Consider the following 16,552-nt stretch of genomic DNA (forward strand, 5'->3'; position numbering starts at 1 on the left):
GTTGGAAAATACCGACCTATTTCCCAGGTCCACACCAGGTGCCAAGCTGTGCTTGAGCCAAGACTCCCTCCCCACCTCTCCCGTCTTGCGTTTTGGGATTTGCTTCTCTCGAGAGTCCCAGGGGTAGCAGTTGCCATCTCGACTCCTGTTTGAGCCAGAGGAGAGGCAGGGTCAGTGAGCTGAAGCTGGGTGACAGACAAGAAGGCTGCCTGTCAATCTCTGAGCTGCCCCCAGGCTCCAAGTGAGCACTGTGTGGCAGTCCCGGTGCTGGAGAGCGGCTGACTATTGATAAAATGTGTCCCTCTGTGCTTTCCAAATTAAGACGACATTTAACTGAGAGCCTGCTGGCTTGCCTGCTCCCTCCGTCTCCCAGGGGACAGAGCCTATCTTGGTGGAAACTGTTTTGAACATGTCCAAAGTCTCAGCTTTGACATCTTGGCTGATGTCAAGAAGTTTCTGTAACCTTCCTGTTCAGCACACCCAGTTCTGTCACCATATGCACCGTGGCGTTCTCAGTCTGTTGCGGGAAAACTGCTGCTGTCAGCGTGCGAGTAGGGGCGCGGGAAGAACACCAGGCCTCATGGATGGGCACCCCGACCGGATCAAAGACCTCTCGCCTCAGAGCAGGAGCAGCAGCCAGGACTTCTCCAGGTTGTGGGGGGAAGCCGAGCCGAGGCGCGGCCTGCAGGGCCTTCATCTTATGTAGGTCAGAGACCCCTTTGAGAATCTGATGAAAGCGCCCACCCTTTCCACGGAAAACTGCTGCTGCTTCCCAGTCCTGCGTGCACTCAGCAGGCTCGGAGATGCTGAAGCTGCACCGGGACCCCAGGTGAAGAGGCCTTGATGTATTAGAAAAACATCATCTCGATCCCAGATCCAAACCCTAGCGCTGCCACGGGGCCCGGGGCAAGCTGTCTGCCGTGTCTGCCTTTCTCTATCCCCGGCTGTAAAATGAGGAGTTGAAATAGGTCAAGTCCAGGCTCCGCACGACTGGACTCGCCCGTGTCCAGGGAGGGTTGGGGCACGTCACAGCAGGGCTGCAGAACCCTCTGTAGATCACATGTTCCTTTGAGAAGATGGTAGCTTGTGCGTTCTGCCCGGAAAGATGCTTGTACGCAAGTTGTGACTAATTTTTTTGGGGGAGGGGAGGTGCAAGGGCTACAGCTTTAGGACTTTGTGACCCCGAGGCGTGCCATGGTCAGGCAGCTGCACTTCCTTAGGTCACCTCCTTCCCTCGTCTCTGCACCTGCCAACATCAGCTGTGCACTAGGAGTCTACCAGCCGGTGGGGAGTCAGCACCAGCTGCCCTAGCAGTGTCACTCAGACTTGGTTTTTCCATAACAGAGCCACGTTTTCCTAATGCAGCCTTACTCAGAGCTCCAGTATTGACAGAAGGGTCCTGTGATCCCTGTGTGTACCCAGTTCTTCACTCACACATCCCCTCAACAAGTTCACCCGCAAGTGTTGCCCTGTGCCAGGCAGCTGGCCCCTCTCAGGGACCCAGAGACCCACACAGAAGATCACAGGTCTCTTGTCGCGAGGCCACTGTGGCCTGGAGGGGCTGGATCAGGACCCAGAGACTCCAACCTTGGACCCCTGACCACCTGCATGGGGGCCTCGTTTTCTTCAGTCGTAAAGAGTGGTGACAGCGATGCCACGCTGTTCAGGTTTCAAGGAGGCCCTGCAGTCCCCAGTGGGCAGTATAATTGGCCCGATTTGATGGACAGTGGGTGTGGGCAATGAACTCGAGCAGGGACAAAAGGAGGCACAGACAGAGGAACGTCCAGTGTCTGCGAGACATTTAGAAGCCTGCCAAGTGACTGTGTGGAATTTTCCTGGAAAATCACAAAGCGGAACCCTGGGAAAACAGTGGCTGTTCTTCATCCCCACCCCCGACCCGCCTCTGGAAAGCCGGCTGCTGTCAGCGTCGATTGCATAGACCCAGGTCACACGCTGGCCTCTGGGGCCTGCATTCCCAGACCTGAATGCTCGCAGGACGGGCCACCTGTGGACAGGGGAGGGGTGACTTCTGCACCTTCTGTGCCGTGGCAAAGGGCAGGGGCCTGTGCCGGGGCAGGGGGTCCACGCTCCTTCAGCACGGGTGTGCGCGTGCGAGGCTGAGGGGTTCAGGAGGGGCTCAGGCAAGTCTGCTGCTGGCAGAAGCTGCCCTCGGGGCTTTTCCTTTTCTTTGCCTTGGCTGGCAGCCTTGGGCCAGGGCTGGGGGCGTGGGGTTTCATGTTGGACCACTCCGGATCCAAATCCTGGCTCCATCTCTCCCTCCTGCTCGATCTTGGGAGAAACTCAACCTTCCTGAGCCTCATACTGCTTGTCTGTGAAATGGGGATAACAATCCCTGCCTCCCAGAGTCTGCAGAAAATCAAATGAAACCCTAACTATAAAGCTTGGTGCCTGGCTCATGGAAATGCTCTATAAATAGTCCTGCTTTTCTTAGCCCTAATTTTCCAGCTTGGAAGCAGATCCTTTGCTAGAGGCGAGAGGTCAAGAGCATGTGCGTCCATCGTCTGTGTACCTGTCACCAGTGGGGCAGCATCAGCACGCCCCACTCCCGGCCAGGCCCACCAGGACTTTCTTGCCAGGGACCGGGTGACAAAGAACCCTCCTCACTCTGTCACTCATACCTGTTTTTCCTGAAAGGTGCACACGGGAGAGCAGACTGCCTTGTTTTCTTTATTAGTAGGGCAGGGAGCATTGCCTGGCCCCGCAGGACCCGGTGCCCTGATCCCGAGCTACCCAACAAGGCCACCCCTGCCTGGGATGCTCGTGGCATCCATCCTGCTGCAGGGTGCACCCTCCCCACCCTGCTTGTGTTTTGCCAGCAAACACTTATCTCAGCCACAAACTGTCCCTGGACAGAGCCCGTCATAAGGGGCTGCTCCAGGCAGTCCATTGTCACCCCTGGGGCCATCGCCTCCTCTGTGGGGACAGCACCAGTCACCCTCAAGTTCTCCACAATGTCAAAAACCAGGTCCCCAGGCCTGGCCTCTCTTACATCTCTCAAGACCTCTGCTTCTTGGAATCAGAGGCACCCAGGGTGTGCTCCCGGGCACCTGCTGCTGCTGCTGTCGCTGCCACTCTGGCCCTCGACCCCCTTCTTTCCACCTGGGCCCTCCTGCACTTCCAGGCCGGAGGTTCTGCCCGTGGCCAGGTCCAGACTGAGGGTCCTCCCACAGACCGAGAGCCGCCGCAGCGCCTCGGAGGCGGCCTCCACCGGCACGCTGGACCGCTGCTGCAGCAGCATCTCCAAAAGCGAGCTCATCTCCGACAGGAAGGTGCTGGCCAGTCGTGTGCCGGCCGGGCTCAGCTCGGGCCCTGCCTCCTTGCCGAACGTCTGGAAGGTTCTTGGCTCTTCCAAGGCTGCAGCGTCGGGAGAGATCACGTTGTCGCGGTAGTTGGTGGTGAGGGGCAAGGACAGCCTGGCCATCCAGGCAGGGTCAGGGACGCTCAGCCGATCCAGGGCCAGGCCTGCGGGTGGGAGGAGGGGCACAGTGAGGCTGGGCTCAGGGAAGAGCAGGCGGCAGGGGTGGGGCCATGGGCAGGGCGAGGGCAGTGGACAAAGGAGGGAAGGGAAATGGCAGGGGACGGATGGGGTGGTCAGAGGGGGACAGGAAGGAAGAGGCCCTGACAAGGAAGCCGGGAGGCAGGAAGGCAAAAGACTGAAGCCCCCGTGAGCTGGGTGGGGAGGAGGCGGGAGGGGCTGGAGGCCCAGGACTGGAAATCAGCCGAACCTCAAGAATTTCCCACTCCCTGGTGCATTTCAGGTCCAACTGTCTGCTACTGAACCCAGCCAGGGTTTTCACCCCTTAAGGCAGAATTTTTCCCTGGGGGCACCACCTTTGTTAGACAAAGCCGCAGCTCCTGGCTTGGCTGCCTTCTGCCTACATCCCTAATAGCGCTTAGTAGGTGCTGAGCAAGTTACATGTTTATCTCATTCACCCTCTGCACAAACCTGTGTGGTCAAGAGTATGGTCCCCATTCTATGAATGGGGAAACTGGAGCCCAGCATAGGTAGGTAAGCCACACATCAAGGCTACCCGACGTGCATTTGACCCTAGGTCCCATGACTCGGAAGCCATACTCCCCTACCCACTCTCTGGCTTCTAGACTGGCTGGGATGCAGCTGCCTGCCTGAGGGCTTTCCCAGGAGAAGGACTAGGGCAGCTTCAGGGCTGGGATTTTTTTTTTTTTTTCTGACAGTTAAAGAATGAGAGAGACAGAGAGAAAGGTCTTCCTTTTTCTGTTGGTTCACCCCCCAAAGTGGCCACTATGGCCAACATGTTGCGGCCGGCGTGCTGCGCCCATCTGAAGCCAGGAGCCAGGTGCCTCTTCCTGGTCTCCCATGCAGGTGCAGGGCCCAAGGACCTGGGCCATCCTCCACTGCACTCCTGGACCACAGCAGAGAATCCTCCACTGCACTCCCTGGCCACAGCAGAGAGCTGGACTGGAAGAGGAGCAACCGGGACAGAATCTGGCACCCCGACTGGGACTAGAACCCTGGGGTGCCGGTGCCGCATACGGAGGATTAGCTTAGAGAACAGCGATGCCGGCCCCCCCCCCTTTTTTTTTAGGGTTGAGAATTTAAAAACTTGTCCTTTGGATTCCCAAAGCCACATTTCTTATCCCATCTCTTCAGCAGAAAGTCGTCCTCCAAACACTAGCCCCAGAGGTGAAGCCGGAGGACAGGAAGGCAAGTCTGTGATGTAGTGGAGAAATGGTCTTTTTGAAAACACTTGTGCGTGGTGAGGGGTGCACATTACCTACTTTATTTTTTTAGTGTTTGCATAAGGTTACCCATTTTAGAGTATGCGCCTGGAAAGATCCGTCAGTGTTAACTGACACCACCCTGGACAGAAGTGATCTATTCTGTTTTTGTATGTATTTTTCTCCTTGAACCAAATACTTTCGTAATTTGAAAAAGTTACCCCAAAGTAGAGCCAATCTGATATATATCAGAGATTCTCTATTTTGCATTCAGTGCTGGACCATGCAGGAGGTGAGGCCGGGCTGGGCCCCTCGCCTGCTGGGTCCTGGGGTCTGGCCCCACTCCTGGGATCTGGCTCCCAAGTGAGCGCTTGTTGAACGACTGAAGGATCAGAGAGGAGGAGAGAGGCCTGGAGTGACAGCACCACTCCTCATCACTCCCCTTTCCAGCCGCGGGTGAGCGCCTGGGTCTGATTTCCCTGCGTAGCCCCTTAGGGTCAGCAAGACCTTGGGAAAAGGTCCCTGAGCCCCCAGCAGTACTCTTCTTGTCTGCTGTTATGAGCATCCACTGAGCCCATCCAGTCAGTACAGGGTCCTGGTCACATCCTCAGGCTGGGCTTTTGTCTGAAGCAGCAAGACACACACACCAGGAGCCCCGTGGCAGTCGGGCCCTGGGTGCATGAGGGTTCTCATTCTCCACTTCCTTCCTGGCCCCACCTCCTCCCAGGCTCAGTGCCCTCTGGACTGTGGGGAGGCAGGACCCTGGGAACTGAGCCTGCAGCCAGAGCTGGGCATAGAGACAGAATCCAAAGCGGCAGCCGCCAGCGCTGTGTGGTTCAAGAGCACTGGAAAGGCAGCTGGGAAGGTGGAGGAACTGAAGATTTCATTTTATTTCCTTTTGATTCATTTACATTTAAATAGCCACATGTGGACCGTGGCTGCTGCACTGAACAGCACAGCTCTAAAACTCAGAGCTGCACTGCTTGCGTTAATAACTGAGTAACCGTTAATAATGACCTCAGGCACACTGTTAACCCACCCCTACCCTCAGTCTCTCCTTTATGAAATGGGAATCCTGAACAGCCCCTATTTCCCAAGATTTTCTCATGAGCCCATAGAGTGCCCCACAAATGGCGGCTACGTTTTTTAGTGGAGGAAAGAGAAGTCGCCGCCTCACCTCTGGGGGTGTGCAGCCACTTGCAGCACAAGGAAGAGATGAACTAGAGACACAACCACAGCACAGAGGTGGTCGGACGAGCAGCGCGCTCAGCACGAGAAGCGACCGGTGTGGCAGGGGAAGGTGGGAAGGAGACTACCGCTAGCAGGTTCTTGAGTTAAGGTCCAAGGAACGGGCCTGCTGTGGCACCGTGGGTTAGGCTGCCGCCTGCGACACGGGCATCCCACATCGTAGTGCTGGTTTAAGTCCCAGCTGCTCCACTTCCAGTCCAGCTCCCCACCAATGAGCCTGGAAAGGCAGTGCAAAGTGGCCCGAGTGCTTGGGCCCCTGCCAACTGCATGGGAGTCCCAAAGGGAGTTCTGGCTTCAGCCTGGCCCAGCACTGGCCATTGCAGCCATTCAGACAGTGAACTAGAGAATGGAGAACTAAAAAAATAAAGTTCAAGTAATACAGCTAGTGCCAAAACTAATCATTTTCCTACAGAAAATTATTTTGGTTTGAATTAGGGGCATTAGCATTGTAAAGGGTTGACTCAGTTCCCATGCTGAAAGGATATTTCACCACACCAAAGACATGCCAGTGACTGCTTTAGGGGGATGCCTGTATCTCAGTTTCCAATGCAGCTTCTTGCTAATATGCCTGAGAGGCAGCAGACGATGGGATGGCCCAAGTACTCGGGGTTCTGCCACCCATGCAGCTGACCCAGATGGAGTTCCTGAATCCTAGTGAGCCAACAGTCTTTCCTTTTCTCTCTATCATTCTGCCTTTCAAATAAATGAATAAACCTTTTAAAATTAAATTAAGTTGATCATCAAAGGGGAACCTCGTCTTGAAGCAGACACATGCTTTCTGGGGCTGACGCTGCTCCCAGGTGCAGGGTGCCTGTCTCCTTGCACCAGAATGGAGCACGAAGCTCTGCAGCCCGGGTGGATGAAGGGGCCGTGGGGGCAGAGGCGGGGTCGGGGTACCCTGGGGAGTCCCTACCAGTGTGCGGATCCAGCAGGCTCGACAGCTCTTCCTCCAGCAGCCGCTTCACAGACAGGTCCTCTTCAGGGTCCACAGGCCCTTCCTCCTGGTCTGGTTCTGCCGGGCCGCCAGTGCCGGCGCCTGGACCATCCGTATCTGGGACTGCACTTCTGGAAAGGAAACCAAGGGGGCCACGAGTGAGGCGCTTCCCACACTCATTTGCTCCTTCGTGCTCATCAACACCTGTCTGTGCCTCCTCGTAGGGAGCTGGTACCCAGCGTCAGGGCAGCCTGGTTATGGGATCCCAGCCCTCCTGCCTGCTGTTTCCTCATCTGCACAGTTGGCGTTGCCAGCGACACCGGCTCAGGTGGTGTCGTGAGGGTGAAATGAGACACTGCAGGTAAGGGGCTTGGTATGCAGTGGGTGCTTAATACATCCTTTGTGACTGGGCAGCTGAGTGCTCCTGCCTCCCTGTGTTAGGCCAAGCTCCAGACCAGAAGAGTGGATCTGTGGAGGGTGCCACTGAGCATGGACATCCAGGAAGCGGCTCCGAATCCACCACCTGCACCCGTTCTCCAGCCGGACCCTCCCTCCCACAGTCTCTTGAGGACGGCCTGAGAAGGCAGCCAAGGAAGGGCCTTGAAGGTCCAGGAGCCCCTACTGGCTGCTGTGTTTGGTGGGAAGGCGCCAAATGTGTGTAACAACGACAACCATGTGCATGCGCCATCTCATTTGCACCCTTCGCACTTGCATGGGGTTCTCTAGCTATCAACCTCATCTTACAAATGAGAAAGCCAAGACACATAAAGATTTTGCAGCTCGCTCAGGTGGTACAGCATGAGTTCAAGTCCAGGCCACTGGGACTCTGGCATCTGGGTACGACTGGGACTCAGAAAACAAAACCCGCAGGGAAGGCCTTGGTCTCAAAGTCTCCCTCTGACTTCTCCAGCCCTCCTGTCTCTTACTCCTCCTTCTCCCCTGGGGCAAGTCGTGGAAACCAGAATTCCTCTTCCCCAGGGCCAGGCATTAAACCTGAAACCATGACCCTAATGTCCTTCTTTGTTGCGGAAAAGAAATTCTCTGCTCTGGTTTTGTGGTTGCAGGTCTAAGACCCTAAGACGCTCATCTCAGAAGGGTCCTGTCCCACACCTGAGGGGAGAGAAAGCTGCCCCGGGAGGCTGAGAACACTTGGAACACACGGCCCTGCTGGGTTTCCCCACTCGGTCTATTACCATCAGCTCAGACCCTCGTTGTCCAATTGTATTTCTACACAGCTGTCCACGCTCCCTCAAAGCTTCGTCTACTTATAAAGATAAAGAGTGCATCTGGGGTCTTTGGATCTTCCATCTAAGGTCTCCTGTGTCACATAAAGCCACCATCAAATGTATTTGTTACAGCTTTTCTCAGCAGATTCAAAACACCGACCTTCAGAGGGAAAAGCTGAACTTTTCTCCAGTACTCGCTCCAGTACTGCACTACCTCTCACAGTCCTTGCAAAAATGAAGTTACTAATTGTTAGTGCAGGAACACCGACCCAGGAGTCAGGAGCCCTGAGACCCGGCCCTGCTCTGCAACCTTAGGGCAAAGTTACTTCAGGGGGAAAGGGCTGAGTGTTGCTTGCACACCCACTATGTGCCAGGCAGCATCACTTGTGCCCCTACTATGTGCCAGGCACTGGACTAGGGACATGGAGCACACTCGATCGTTAAATCCTCACCCCAGCGCCATAAGTTCTACAGCCGATGACGGAAGCCCTGCGAGCTATCTGACTTGCTCCAGTTTACACGGCTGCTTTGGATGGAACATTTTAGCGGCTCGGTGTCTCCACCAAGGAGTGAGATTGATGGGATGCCCTCCTGAGGCTTCATCCATCTTAGGACTTCCCCAAGGGACACAACCACACGTCCACCTCCTTGCTGGGGAGGCATCATCTCATGTCTGTGGGTCGGCAGAGGGAAAGGTGAAAGCCAGAGCCGATTTATGGCACCTCTGTAGTCAGGGGACAGAGACACAGAGCCTCAGGGATGAAGTCATTTCCTTCGTGACTACGGGCCCTGTAAATACTGTACTATAAATACGGTCGCCCCAGGACCAGGCCCCCCACCGAGGGGGATGGCTGCCTCTGCTGTCCTCTCCCAGGGGACCAGTGTCTAGGATGTGCTCACAGATGTGACCAGTGTCTAGGATGTGCAGCTCACAGAGGCTGCAGGGATGAGGGGCGGGCGGTGGGGACCTTGGGAAGTCGGGCGTGTAGGGGATGGGGGGAGCTACGTGCTGCTTACCTGCCGGCGCTGCCAGGCTTGGCCAAGTACTTATTTCCCCGGTGGTTTGGTTTGGGCTGGAATTGGCCCTGATGTAGCAAGGACAGCAGCTGGGAGATTTGCTACAAGACAGGAAAAATCTGTTGATTCCACACAATTCCGACTCAGCACACTTCCTCGCCGGATGTTTCCCTCAATGCCGGGGCTTTCTTTTTATAGTCTTTCCTCTGGCTTCAGATGTTTGTGGGATCGGATGGGGGTTGGTGCTGCATGATGGAGACAGGGACCTGAGCCGGCCGGTTCCCTGCTTCGCCACATCACCCCACCCCAGGGCCTGTGTGTCTGGGGGAGAGCATGGGGACCCACCAGGCCGTCCCCTCACACTCATTCCCCCAAGTGATCTGCTTCTAGTGGCCCCTGGGGAATGGAGTGGAAAAGACATTTCCTGGCCATAAATTCGTTGTTCCTTTAAAGAATGTTTTCTTGTTTATTTTTGTTATATTTGAAGCTGGGACGGGGGCTGGAGAAAGAGAGATCTCTTCCATCTGCTGGTTCATTCACCAAATGCCTGCAACCGCTGAGGCTGGGCCAGGCTAAATCCAGGAGCCTGGAACTCAATCCAGGTGTCCCATGTGGGTGGCCAGGCCCCAGGTGCTGGAGCCCTCACCTGCTGCCTCCCAGGGTGCTCATTATCAGGAAGCTGGAGGTGGGAGAGGAGCTGGGACTGGAACTCAGGCACTCCGATGCGGGGACTTAACCACTGCAAGTGCCTGCCACTCCTTGTCGTTCTCTCCTTGGGCGGAATTCAGACACTCAGGCCACTTGTGGGCCAGATATCAGATTGTGTTTTAGAGAAGCCAGGTGATGTACAGAATCATTTACTTACTCATCCTTCCATCAGTCAGTGAGTACTTAGGAAGTGCTTGTTGGTACTAGGCACGGTGCTTGCTATGGGAGTAGGAAGGAGTGCTGTGGCTAGCCTCAGGGAGCGTACTGTGTGTGTGGGGGGGCAGGGCTGTGGTCACTGCAGGGACTGGATCTGGCTGTTGGGAGAGGATGAGGGTCTGTGAGAGAAGTGGCGGCAGGAGCTCTCAGCCCAACTTGGAGCAGGGAGGAAGTGGCATAGGCGGTGCAGGGGATGTTTATGCACTTACGGGAACAAGCATTTATTGAGCACCTGCTGCATGCCGGATACCTTTCCTGAGATCCACAGGATCCACAGGAGTTTGGCAGGTGGAAAGAGAGCGAGCGTCTGGGCAGGGGGGAAAGGGGGCTTTAGGCGGAAGCACTGGATGCTGAAAGGTCAGAAGAGATGGCAGAGGGTGTGCGAGAGGTCGGGGCCAGACCCTGTAGGGCGCTGTGAGCAAGAAGCCACAGAGCAAGTCTTGGGAGGCAGAGTCCTAGCTCAAGGTCATTTCTGGCTTGTTGATGAAGGGCAGGCTTTTAGTTAGACCTCACACATCAGCTTCCTCATCTCTAAAGTGAAGCTAGCCATGCCTGGCACTGTCAGGATGAGTTAGGTGGCTTGGAAATGTTGGAAAGTCTCTCTGAATGCAAGGAGCTTGGGTCATTCCATCTGGAAGCATTGCTCCCGCTTCCTGGGCCCACTCACTCCTCGCTGGGGAGGCCCAGGAGCACCAGCCTCAGCAGAGAGTTGGAAAAGGAGGTGGCCAGGACAGAGATTTCCCTGGGCCTTGAGAGGGCCAGGGTCCCACTGCTGGCCTCGGGGCAGACCCTACCTCCCTGCTCAGGCCCAGGAGCCCTCCTAAGCCGCCTGCCCTCCTTGGCCCGAGTGCCAGCTGACATGCCAGGGACCCTCCCTGCAGGCCAGCCTCTGGGCTGAGCATCATCATTCGGGGTCACTTTGCAGTTACAGTCCAGACTCCGGAGTCCAGTTACGCTGGGGGTCACAGCTAAATCTCTTCCCTACGTCCCCTCTGTGTGGCTTTGACCGATTACCTAAGCACCTGAGATTCTGTTTCCTCAGGAGTAAAACAGTAAGGGGTGGGCGTTGTGGCACGGTAGATTCAGCCACCGCTCAGAACACTTGAATCCCATGTCAGTTCCTGGGCTGAAGCCAGCACTTCCAATACAGCATCCTGCTGATGCCCCTGGGAGGCAGCGGGTAATGGCCCGAGGGCTCGAGTTCCTGCCACCCATATGGGAGACCCAGATGGTGTTCCTGGCTCCTGGTTTTGGCCTGACCTAGCCCTTTGGTAAGTGATCCAGGGGGTAGAAGATCTTTCCTCTCTCTCTCTCTCTCTGTCATTTTGCCTTTCAATAAATAAACACATTTTTTTAAAGTGAATAATAATGAGAGTATGATCATGTCATACTGTCGTGGAACAGTTTTTTTTTTTTTTTTTAATGAAGAATGGGACTGGGAATGGGAGTGGGAGGAGGTTGTAGGGGTGGGAGTGGGGCGGGAGAGCAGGTATGACGGGAAGAATTTGTACTCATTAAATAAACAGTTTCTTTGGAGAAAAGAATAAAAAGCAATCATACTTTCAAAAAAAAATCACACCATAGTTCAAATGAGATTCAAATGAGTGAAAGCATATACATTACTTATTAATAGATCCCATGATAAACTCAATGAGTGTCTGTTGTATATAATCTCATTTAATCCCTGCAGTAACCCAAGGGAATAGATTTCATTATACCCATTGTGCAGAGGCTCACAGCCACTACACAGAGTGAGTTTCAGTACTGGAATTTGAACTCAGAGCTGACTGCACTGTGGAGCTGTGTTGCTGGAAAGACGTGAGGGTCAGGCATCTTAGCTCTTACAGACCCCAGATGGCCAGTTTCTTTCCATCATGAGGTCACACCTAGGACCTGCTCTCTGTGGTCTTGGACACCAGTGGCCAGCCTAGTGTTTGACCCAAAGAGCTCATCCGAAAAGCACTTGTTGGATGAATGAATGAAAGAATAAATGGCTCTAAGCAGTTTCTGGGTCTGGTAGAGCCCAGGACAACATTCTGAACAGAACAGCTGGGCCATCTCCAGGTGGCTTCCTGGGGAGGGGGCGGGGAAAGGAAGCTGTGTCCTTGCTGCACAGGAAACCCGAGCTGGTGGCCTGGCCAACCAGAGGTGTGCCTGGGGTGGGCAGCCGGGCCCAGTGAAAACCATCTGGGCCTGAGATCGGGCTCCCACGTGCCGGGGAAATCCTGATGTCTGTGCACTTTATCCTTAACGATGCCATTTAACCCTCACTGCCTCCCACCCTCCACCCCCGGGAGGTAGACAGAGGACTTGCCCGGGCATGCCTGGCTCCTAAGTGGCTGTGTTGAACTTTGAACCCCACAGTGCTTAAGTTCTTTCTACTCCCTCCTCCTGCAGGCCAGCTGTAAGCCCTGGGGTCCCAGGCAAGGCAACCGCAGCAGCCCCTGAGCCCGGAAGCAGGCTTGCTCCACAAGTGGAGAGTGGAGAGCGGCCAGTTCCTGACAGAAGCAGTGACAGTCCTTGGCCGAGCACTGACGACACACCAGTCACTGCTGTACAGGCAGCCCGCGCGCTGACCCATTCTATCTTCAGGCACACTTAGGAGACGGGCTCTGTCAACAGGGACATCTCCAACAGAGAAGTTGATCAACTGCCCTGTCATTCACAGCTAGGAAGAGCCACAGCCAGGATTCAAACTCAGGCAACCTTGCTCCAAAGCTTATATTCCTAACCTCTGGTTTCTCACCAGCGCTGGTGAGGAAGTGCTGCTTACGCTTTAACTGACCCTAATCCTCAGGACGACTTGGTGTGAGGCACATTCTGTTACCATCATGCTTATTTTACAGAAAACTAAGGCTCAGAGACTGTAAGTAATTTTCCCAGGATCACACAGCAGAGCTCTCCTGATCTCAGAGCTCTGTCCAGAACCATTGCCCCCCAAAGCCTCTTAAAGGGCCAGCTGAACCCAAGGAACGAATTGGGGTGCCTGATGCTGCTGGTTGGGGGCGGAGGTAACCAGAGAAAGAGCTGCCCATGCCCAAGGTACCTGAACGGGAGGCGAATCCACGGTGAGCTCCTCCACAGGGTTGCGCTCCGCAAAGGCGGCCACAGACAGCCGGACCAGGCTGCGCAGGATCTGTCGGGGCCCTGACTCTTTGTCAGGGGTCACTTTCCCATTGAGGTTCTTCTGCCGCCGCAGGGTCGCAGAGGAAGCTGGCGGGCTCAGGGGCACCTCCTGGCTGGCCTGGTCTCCAGCCAGCTTCCCCGTGGGGCTGCCCGCGGCCTTCAGGGGCCTGGAGCGTGGCTGGCCCAGAGCAGGCTGGGGATCGGGGAGGTTCAAGTTCTCCCGGGAGGCATTCCTCTGCCGAGGATGGTTGAACAGGAGGTTGACCGTGTCCTGCAGCACCTCTGGGCTCTCGGCCAGCGATCCCTGGTTGCCTTGGTTACGCAGGGTCCGGTATAGGGTCGGGGTGAGGTGACAGGGGGCCTGCAGGCAGGGGTCCCAGCCTGCTTCCACCAGGGCTTCCTTGCCCGCGTCCCTGTGGGGCGGCCCGGCCTCACCAGGCTCATCGGCGTGGCCCCGGAGCACAGGCACCAGGTGGATGTCCGCCTTCTGAATGTGCTTCTGGGGCCTCTTGGGCTGGTGGCGGTAGGTGGACTCGGCCTCACGACAGTTGTAGGCCCTGCTGTCCTTCTTCTCTGTCCGGCAGACGGACATGAACAGAGCCAAGCCCGAACCAAAAGTAGCGAGCAGGACAGCCAGGCAGATGAGCGTCAGCACGGAGGGGCTCAGGGCCCCTGACTCCCGGGCCGAGTCTTTCAGGTGGTCCACGCTGCTGAAGAAGAGGACCCGCAGCAGGGCCTGGGTGTGCAAGGCGGGGCTGCCCTGGTCCTCCACCACGATCTCCAGCTCCCATGTGCTGCCAATGAGGCTGCTGGCGTTGGTGACGTTGACAAACAGCTGGCCCAGGCTGGGGCTGAGCACGAAGAGACCGGCTTCGTTCCCCCTCCGAATGCTGTAGACAAGCTCTGCATTCGGCCCCGAGTCTGCGTCTCTTGCCACAATGGTTGCCAGAAGGAATGGCTTGGAGCCATGAGTGGCCAGGGGTGGCGTGTGTGCACCTGCGGGACCCAAGCCACCAAGAGTCTCGATGGGCACCAGCAGCTGGCCCGTGGAGGCATTCACCAGCACCGAGAGGCTGGCTCGCCCTGCGCTGAGCACCGGCTGGATCACCTCCGGGGCGTTATCGTTGGCATCCAGCAGGCTGACCCACACGGAGACGCTGGCTGCAAGCTGGGGCTGGCCCCTGTCCTCCGCGATCACCTGGAACTCAAAGCCAGCCATCTCCTCGTAGTCCAGCGACCTCTGCGCGGTGACCTCTCCTGTGTCTGAGTCAATAGCTACTAAGTGGGAAACTGGGGAGTCTTGGATGCGGTACGCGATTTTCCCATTGACGCCCAGGTCTTTGTCATGAGCCTTGACCGTGATGAGGTGAAGGAAGGGTAGGTTGTTCTCCCGAGTGGAGACCTCGTACCTGCTCTTCTCAAACACAGGGGCATTGTCGTTGGCATCACCGATCTCAATGCTGAGCTGCCTGTCGGCTGACAAGGGCTGGGGTCCTTGGTCTTGGGCTAACACAGTGAGGGTGTATCGGGGCCACTGCTCTCTGTCCAGTGTGGCATTGGTCAGCAGCATATACGTGTTGCCATTAGTCCTTTGCAGCCTGAAGTGGCCCAGCCCTTGGCTCAGCCAACAGTGGACCAGGCCGTTGTTTCCCGAGTCCAAGTCCTGTGCCATGACAAGCGCAATGAAACTGTCCTTGGGGAGATCTTCTGACACCAGGGAGGGCTGGGAGGCCCAGGTGATGTGGATGCTTGGGGCGTTGTCGTTGACGTCCAGAACCTTGATGAGAACTTTGCAGTGGGCTGGGATGGGATTGGGCCCCAGGTCCCTGGCCTGGACATCCACCTCGTAGGCAGAATCCCTCTCATAGTCCAGGGGCCTGCGCAGAATCACCTGGCCCGTCTTGGCGCCGATGCTGAAAGTGTCCAGCACCTGTGCAGGCACGTGCTTACCAAGTGAGAACTCCACCTCCCCGTTGGGGCCTTGATCAGGGTCGCTGGCTGTCAGGTTTACGAGGAGAGTGCCGGGGGCGGCATCTTCGCGGACTTCGAGCGCCAGAGAACTCTCTGCAAACACCGGGCTGTTGTCGTTGGAGTCCAGGACGTTGACTTTGACCAAGCTGGTGCCTGACTTGGGGGGGCTCCCGCTGTCGTAGGCCGTTAATACCAGATCAAAGAACGAGTGCACCTCGCGGTCCAGCTCCTTCACCACCACGAGCTCCGCGTGCTTCGTGTCGTCGGGCCCCACGATGACATCCAGGGCGAAGTGCTCACTGGGAGACAGGGCGTAGGAGTGCAGGGTGTTCGGGCCGGTGTCTGGGTCGAGAGCTCTGTCCAGGGGGATGCGCGTGTGCAGGGAGGCGCTCTCCGAGATTTCGAGCTCCTGCTGGCCTTTGGGAAACTGGGGCTGGTGGTCATTGATATCCAGCACTTGGACCTCCACGTGGATCAGCGCTAACTCCCCGGCGGCGAGCACGTCGAAGGAGACCAGGCAGGGGTCCCGCTGCCGGCAGAGCTGCTCTCGGTCCAGCCGCCTCGCGGTGCTGAGCAAGCCGTTCTCGGAGTCCACCTGAATGGGGAGCGCCCGAGGCAGCTGCAGGACCTGGAAGGCAGCTCCGGTCCGCGGCCGCCGGTCCTCCCGGCCCAGTTGCTGGGACAGCTTCCCAATCACTGTGCCAGATGGCACTTCCTCCGTCACTTGGTATTTCACCGTGAGCGTGGCCACCTCCTGGCAGTCCCCTGAAAGGAACAAGTAGCCCCCGGGCCCCCAGAGTCCCAGCAGGAGCCGCAGAAGTTGCATTGTGCTTACCGCCAGAGTGGGCTCGAGTCAGAAACCCCTACAGTTCTTTAAAGGCTGGACAAGTCCTCCAGGGTTTCCTGGACGGAGTGGTGAGCCCTGTTCTCCTGCCCCCAGACCTGCTGGTACCTCCTGGCCCCATAATTAAACACTCATGGGACAAGCAGGGTCTTCGGGAGAGCCCATCGTCCTCAGAAGCGATCTGAGAGCTCCAGGCATGGAGGAAATAAAACTGCCGGAGATGCCTGCCCCTTGCCGCGGCTCCGGTCAGTCCACTGCAGCCGTCGGGGGACCAGAGCCGGTCCAGGAGGGACTTGATCCGGGAGAGCAGGATGTGGGGCTCTGACTTCCAAACAGTTGCTAGGCTGGGGAAACAGAGAAGCAGCTTTTTCCTATGGAAACCCCACCTACAGGAAAAGGGAGGGCTGTGAGTTTCAATGCCAATTAGAGAAAGAGTGTTTCCTGTGAAGCCCAGTGGCCTGCCGCTGAGGAGCAAGGAGCAGGAGGAGGAGGCCGGACGGGAAGGCGCTGTCCACGCAGGGAGGTGGCTTGGAGGGAGAGGGA

General features: G+C 56.7%; 1 protein-coding gene across 1 annotated transcript; it reads right to left on the reverse strand.

Annotated features, from left to right (window-relative positions):
* Nucleotides 1–2,674: 2,674 nt before the first annotated feature.
* On the reverse strand, nt 2,675–16,355 carry PCDH12 (protocadherin 12). Its single transcript, XM_051844366.3, has 4 exons — nt 13,115–16,355; nt 9,145–9,245; nt 6,881–7,032; nt 2,675–3,483 (listed from the first exon to the last, which is right to left on the reverse strand). The coding sequence occupies exons 1-4, from the start codon at nt 15,989–15,991 to the stop codon at nt 3,038–3,040; spliced, it is 3,576 nt and encodes a 1,191-aa protein (XP_051700326.2). The 5' UTR covers nt 15,992–16,355; the 3' UTR covers nt 2,675–3,037.
* Nucleotides 16,356–16,552: the final 197 nt, after the last annotated feature.

The sequence above is a fragment of the Oryctolagus cuniculus genome, chromosome 6 (assembly GCF_051225735.1).
Source record: "Oryctolagus cuniculus isolate XC-2025 breed Fujian yellow rabbit chromosome 6, ASM5122573v1, whole genome shotgun sequence".
Taxonomy (NCBI): domain Eukaryota; kingdom Metazoa; phylum Chordata; class Mammalia; order Lagomorpha; family Leporidae; genus Oryctolagus; species Oryctolagus cuniculus.